The sequence below is a fragment of the Sebastes umbrosus genome, chromosome 8 (genome assembly GCF_015220745.1).
Source record: "Sebastes umbrosus isolate fSebUmb1 chromosome 8, fSebUmb1.pri, whole genome shotgun sequence".
Lineage (NCBI taxonomy): Eukaryota > Metazoa > Chordata > Actinopteri > Perciformes > Sebastidae > Sebastes > Sebastes umbrosus.
Genome location: NC_051276.1, coordinates 32,361,114 through 32,368,461, shown reverse-complemented (window position 1 = coordinate 32,368,461; position 7,348 = coordinate 32,361,114). Strand labels below are relative to the sequence as shown.

The 7,348-nt window shown below is 38.8% G+C and overlaps 1 protein-coding gene across 6 annotated transcripts in view; it reads left to right on the top strand.

The window, feature by feature from the left end:
* Nucleotides 1–7,348, top strand: part of LOC119492936 (protein unc-13 homolog B-like) — a 199,330-nt gene that overhangs the window by 71,726 nt on the left and 120,256 nt on the right. For all 6 annotated transcript variants that reach the window (XM_037777840.1, XM_037777844.1, XM_037777841.1 and 3 more), the window contains 2 exons: nt 1,137–1,421; nt 1,998–2,085. In XM_037777840.1, the coding sequence (XP_037633768.1) occupies nt 1,137–1,421; nt 1,998–2,085 (373 nt within the window). The remainder of the gene's footprint in view (nt 1–1,136; nt 1,422–1,997; nt 2,086–7,348) is intronic.

Below are 7,348 nucleotides of genomic sequence, written 5' to 3'. Positions count from 1 at the left end.
ACTGGAATAAAAGCAACAGTGAGAAGTAATTTGGCCTACACCCAAGACATAGTAAATCATTCCAGTTAAAGCACAGAGCCACTTTCCTTGTTAGCAGTCTCAATCATCCGGGGCAGCCATAGTACTCTTTTCCAATCAGCCGCATGCGATTTTTATCAGGCAGGTTAAGTGTATCCCCACTGCTCCAACAGAGGTTTTAACCTTTAAGTTTCAATCTTATTAAAAGGTTAAGTAATTATGAATAATGTGCATTTATCATACATACATTTATAGACGCAGTATATGGACTGTAGTAGAAGTAGGTGAATTCAAAAAAGGTTATTTCTTTATTCTGCTTTTAGGCAGAACCTTCACTGTAAATTATAATAGCTGGTCTCATTATCAATGCGCTGTCTACAGCTTAAATTTAGCAGTATCTTTGAGAAGGCTGAGGACCTCCCAGTGCTGATTGCAGCCCTCTCTTGACATGACTGTATCGTGATGAAACCTTTTTTCGAGACATACTTCATCCAAATTGATAATAACAAGCACATACTAACTCAAGTTTCTCAGAAAATCGAATAATTATGCACTAAAGTTCTTAATTATATGAGAAAAAAAAAAATAATTTTATTTGTTAAGTATTTAATTCATACGAGTATACAAAAATAGGCTCCACCATGTGTGTAGCTCTACCAAATATAGACTATTTATTTATTGAATTATCAGAAAACGCTATAAAATGCTATAGCGTGATAGATTATATATAATTTTTTGCTATATCGCCCAGCCCTAATTCAGCTTCAACTTACCCGACTGAACCCTGTTAGTTTTCCTTGTTTTGTGAGCTTCTTTTACCCTGCATTTACCCTCAGTTCTTGCTTTGATAAATTAATCGAATTGTTTAATTCCAAAATCACTGTCTGCTGTACAAAGTTGAGACACCTATTTTGAATCACAGTAAAGAAAAAATGCATTTCTTCTATAATAATTTTCTCATTTTCTATGTTTTTGAAAACCAGATGAATTTCATGTTGTAATTTCCTAAATAGTACATTTTGGAATAAAACTTTTCGATTCCTGCAATAGTCCTTTAACTACATGTTGCTTTCCCAAATCACCACCATATTTTAAAGAAAAATCTCATTCTCCTACAGTCCACCGGACAGCAGTCGCTTTGATTCATCAGGCAACCTCAGCCCGGCCAGCTCCCAGCTCAGCTCTGAGCCTGAGGAGCGGCGAGATCCAGAGACCCGCCACCCCAGCGCCCTGCGTCCTCCTCTCAGTAGCCAGCAGTCTACCTGGGATGAGGAAGAAGAAGAAGAAGAAGAGGAAGAGGTTGAGAAAGAGCTGCATCCACTACCAGAGCCTGGTTCCAACAAAGCTTTGAAGGAGTCTTCGGTCTTGGACAACCGTGATAACAAGACGCAGACTAAAATCAGGTATGTAAAAAATATAGACATCTATGTTGGTAAGAGTTAGCTGGTGGGAAGACAGTGAGGGGTTATGTACTTGAATGTGCACTAACAAATCCTACCAGATGTAGGGGCACCTTATGTTGAAGCTCTTTGGTGTTAGGTGAAAAGAGAGTAGTTGGATAGCACTGACAAGGACCATAGTTCAAGGGACCTCCAATTTCGGAAGAAAAAAACACAGAGCTGACTGACCGTTATGTGATGAGTTTCACATTTTATAAATGTTGGTCTTGACAATGTCTTATTCAGCGCTCGGTTGTACTTAGCTCCACCCTCCCGTGTCACTTCTGGTTGCAAAAAAACAACATCGCGATGGCAACGGCCAAAATGACGAACTCAAGGCTTCAAAACGGCAGTCCACAAATGGGTGACGTCACAGCGACTACACCACCTCTATTATATAGTCTATGGTTTTAAGACAGACTGTCCTTTGACTTTAAGATTCAGGGGATTGATTTAATTGTGTTATTGAATTATGCCTGCCATATTTTAGAAACTTTTCCCTTTGAACTTATTGATCTCTTTTTGCTTCATCTTTCTCAGTTTCTTTGGGGATGGCCCTCCACCGTGCTCTCCATCCAAAGTTCGCTGGTTGAAGGCATACAACAAAGTGAGAGTACAGCTCCTTGAGGTAGAAAGACTCACCCTCTCTGCACACCCCTACTGCTCTTTCTTTGTCTGTTTCTCTTTCTTACACAGTCATACAGACATGTATATATATATCCTTGAGAGCACAAGGAAATCCAATCAGTAAAATCCCATACATATACAGTACATACAGATTTAGATATGCAGGCACATGAACATTGCTGTTTCTCTCTCTCTCTCTCTCTCTCTCTCTCTCTCTCTCTCTCTCTCTCTCCCTCTCCTCTCTCTCCTCTCTCTCATGCAATTGCACTTTCTCTACCTCTTTTCCCCTATGGGTTGGTTGAGTTTCCAGTCATGCCACAGCAATTTGCACAGATTTTGTGCTCCTTGAGGATTTCCGCTTTGATCTAGTAAACCTCTTTTCAGCTAGGGTTTCCTCAGATCCGGCTATCACTCTGCTGTTACAGAAAGTTTTTAGTTCCAAGTCATGGTACAGTGAGTTAAAACCACTCAGATCATAGTACCAACCACCTGGGGATAGTTTACAGTTGAATGTGGTGTTGGGGTCATTGTAAGTACTGCAAATGTCATAGCTATTGGTGGCCTATAATCTGTTGTGGCTTTTACTTTCCATAGTTGTTTTAATGTCTGTGTTTTGTATTAATCAGTCTATGAACTCATTACTAAAAACTTTAGTTTTTAACTTAAAACAATTTAATAATGTAAATTTTACTCTGCCTTCGCTCACCTTGCCTCAGGCTTTTCCTTTCTAACAGACCCTAGAGGTGTGATTTTGTTTTTCAGTGCAGGTTGTGTGCACAAATGGTAGAAAAACTGGATGGAGCTTTAAAAAATTATCTCGAAAATACTCAACGAAAAAGACAAAAACAAGGTGTAAAGCAATTTGAAAATTACACTGAAATTGAAACAAATGCTGTGAAAGAAATGTGTGGGTGTGCAGTGTGTTAATGTGATATACAGTATGTGTACTTGACATCTAAAAATGAGTATAAAGGGTGTTTATCGTTCTCTGTGGAGAGAAAGCCTCAAGTGTTTTGGCTCATCAGACACATCTCGCGTCTGCAGTTTGTTTAAAACTCCTTAAAGATATACAGTAGATTTATGTGCCATTGTAGTGTTCCACAGTAATAACATTAAGAAGAAATGTAATCTTCTTAAGAATCAACGAGGGTGGAGTTGGTTGAGTCCGGCTGGGGGCTTTTGTTGCATGTAGCATGGTCCTTAGACCAGAGAGCATCTGACTGTAACAACAGGAACTTACTGTATTTGCTGCATTTGCAACTATAGGCTTAAATATAGGCTGAACTCAACCCGTTCTGCACAATGTGATTGGTTAATACCATTGTTCGCGGTGCGAAAGCTCAGAAAATATTCATGTTCTGTGTGCAAGTACTCATGACAGAAACAACAGTTTGAAAAAATATATTGACATGCAAATTAATCTCACAAAAAAAAAACCGTTGTGTAAAGACCTTTAGCCAGATGTTGATTACATGCTGTTTGAACACCAACAATTACCCCCCTTGCCCCTCCGAATAGGCTCCACTTGGTCCAATCTATTTATCTCTGATTACTTTTGAGCTCAGACCCGTGTCTCTTTGTTCACCTTCCTCTCCCTGACCACTTGTTCCACACTTGAAAATCCACTCTCATGTCCATTTTTATTTAAAATGAGAATCTGACATAGGCTTTTAGACTTCTCATTTGTATGTCAGCAAGTAGAAGGAAACAAATGAACCACTGAGAGGCATTAAATCTCAAGAGTTCGCCGACTACAAAACATGGACTGACAAATGTCGCAAGCGTAATTCAGCCTGGATACCAATGAAAAGGTGGACAAGTGGATTCAAGGCCTTCTGTTGACGAGCATCCTGAAGTATCCTTGAGCGAGACACAGAATCCCTGTCGTCCAGTGGCTCACCCTGTAGTCTGACCTACCTGGCACAGGGCTGAGAGAAACGAGAATTTCCCTACAGGGACCAACAAAGTGTTCAATTATTTATGACTCTGCTCCCAAGAAAGACTGATTGTTTAAACAATAACAATAAACCTGGTGGGCTGTCTGTCATGAATCTCATCCGTCTTTTTTAAACAATCCTTCTTAGACAAGTGGCTGCTTTGTAATGAGACAGAATCCGATGTTTTTAAGGTGATGGTTCAAGAACACAGAAATAACGGTGGCATTTACCAAATTACCAGGCAGGAATAAGTAAGGACGTTTCTGAACCAAAAATACATGTCATAAATAAGTTTTATATCAGCCTTGTATCACGCTTTCATAAACGCACAATGTCACATGGATAATGTTGTGAAACGATTGGTTAGGTTTAGGCAACAAAACTACTTGGTTAAGGTTAGAAAAATTATCATGGTTTGTGTTAAAATAATAACATAACAACGTAACGTAACAACGTAACTTAACAACGTAACTTAAAAACGTAACTTAACAACGTAACATAACAATGTAACTTAACAATGTAAAGCAACAATGTAACGTACCAACCTAACGGACCAACCTAACGGACCAACCTAACGGACCACCTAACGGACCACCTAACGGACCACCTAACGGACCACCTAACGGAACAACGCAACTCAACAATGTAACGCAACAACGTAACGCAACACAAACTGTGTCAGGTAATACTCAAAGAAAGGGAATATGAAAATGGCGGCGACATTAGGATTAGGTTGAGTTTAAAGTCAGAAATTATAATTATTGCTGCATAGTGGGGCTGGTCTGTACCAGCAGATCAAAGAGATTTCATAAGGAGACCACCACCTCCGTACAGGTGAGGATGCCTCGTCTGCCGCTACTGCCGGCCCTTCAGCGCAGATCTGAGAGAATAATTAGTTCATGCAGTCCTCCTTACCAACAATAGATCATTTCTTTAAATGCCACCTTTGATCTGGTGCAAGACCCAGAGAGGAAGGCACTGCAGATCACTCACCTTTCACGACCAATTACACAAGAGTTCTGCCGTTTGAAGCTCATTAGGCTGAGCTCTCAGGAGTGCAGTTAAGAGGCTTGGATTGTGTGCGTGCATGTTAGTGTACACTGGCTTTTTTCAGTTTGGTGATTAAGTGTATCTTATCAAAGTGATATTTTAGGCCAAGGAATAGGTTGTGTTTGATATGGGAGAGCAGCAGTGGTTAGTCATCAGAGAGAAGATGTGACTGGAATAACAAAGGATTTTCACTGTTGCTTCAACAGCATTTAACTATATTTCATTGTGTAAGTCTTAATTACATATTAAAATATGGTAATTTAAATGCTGTTGAATGATGTCTTTTGACCTGCAAATCACCATAACAGTGCTTTATTATTAAAAGAAATATAGAGTGAGTTACTTCCACTACACTAATCTCTAAGACTAAGCACTAAGACCATTAAATTTACCTTAACACTTCACTGTTTCAGCGGTCAATTACCATAGAGGATATTTTAGGTGTATTTGTGTATACGTAACATAACAACGTAACGTAACAATGCAACGTAACAACACAACGTAACAACGTAACAACGTAACAACCTAACAACGTAACAACGTAACAACGTAACGTAAAAAGCCTAAAATGTGATTTACCAATTTTCACACATTTGTGCAATAAACCTGACTTCAATTTAAACACAGATCAAACTCACTGTATTGTTAGTCAGAACAACATGTGAAAAACTCTCTCTTAAGGTCTCGAATTTGCTTTTTTCTCTCGCCTTTCTTTTTTCATTCGGCAGTACAGTTACATGAAAATCACCAGCCCACTATCACTCTGACCTTTGAAATCCTTGTAATGCTGTTATCACTGTCACTTAAAGTGGCTTTGGATAGCCGACTCTTGATAAACCAGTTTGCAGCCCTTGCTACTTTTAACGCCACACATCCATCCTTCTATCTGTCTTGGAGTCACTTATCCTTGTCAGTGTCACAGTCCCCAATCTTCAATGAGATACAGCCAGCATTAGTGCATACCATACTTTTTAATTCACTGTCTGAAAAGGTAGAAAAACTTTCCTCTTACAGTTCCTCTTACATATAGAATTGAAATCGGTATGCATGCAATTAATTGCATCTCTATTTCTTTGCTAAAAACAGTTCAGAAATGACTTCACTTTTCTGCAACAGGGCTAAAGATCTTATTCCAATCTAATGTCAAAAATCCAGCATAAGGAATAATGACTGTGCCTTTCCTCCATGAGTAGGTATCAATCATTACAAGGTTGTGTAATGTTGTTTGTGTTTTAATATGACATACAGAGAAAAAAGTGCAAGTGTTATTGAAGTTTGGAAGGCGGAGAATAGATCCAGGTTTGCCACTGGTCAACAGTTATGTCCCTGTGAGGACAAAAATAGTTTTGGTCTCTGAAGAAAGTATTGTACCATGGCAACCATGTCACATTTCTATGGAAACACAACCTTACATTTGTTTATGATTAGGGTGTCATCGCTGCAGCTGTTGGTGAACTGAAATAGTACATGCAGTCCTTGTAATATAACATGCTGAAGCTTTTAGCTCCATATCGACTTTATAAAACCACACTGGAAAAAAAAAGTGTCTAATAATATCGTCCGTTAATGTGAGAGCTGTCACTAGTTATTTTATCCATGTCAGGGACACATTACCGACATGCCCAGATGGATTATGTTCATTGAATAGAAAAGATTATTTGATTTTCAGATTTTGTTGATGATCTGGGAATGACCTGGCCATTAGTGTCTTTTCAACACTTATATGCAGCACACATTGATAAAAGGAAGGTACACACATTCAAAATAGCATTTTCTCAGAAAATCAACCTCCTGGAAGACAAATCATAAACTCTTACAGATGTTGCAGCTGTGCATGGTGGAGAATCTTTCAGCGTTGTTAAATATTTGGGTCGTAATTGTTTTTGTTACATAGCACATAACATCAGTCTCTCCACTAAACTAAACTAGAAAAACAAAACTCATTTTATCTGATTGTATTTGTTGCCTTGTGAATCTTTTTGACTGATCCCACACTTCTGCAAACACATATCAGCACTGAGGAGCTTGTGTACTATAAATGCCTCGCTAAAGGGAACCAAAATAATAATCTTTTAAAACAGGGAGGGTGAATGAATGATGCTCCATCGCCCATAGCGACTGCTGTTGATGGTACAACTGTCCTCATTAAGTGGTAAACGAAAACAAAAAGTTTGTAATTTAGATGACCCAATATCTCAATCCACTTTTTGAAGCGGAGGCTCACTCATACACAATAACAACAGAAATAAGAACAAAAGAGTTATGTTCCATTTAAAA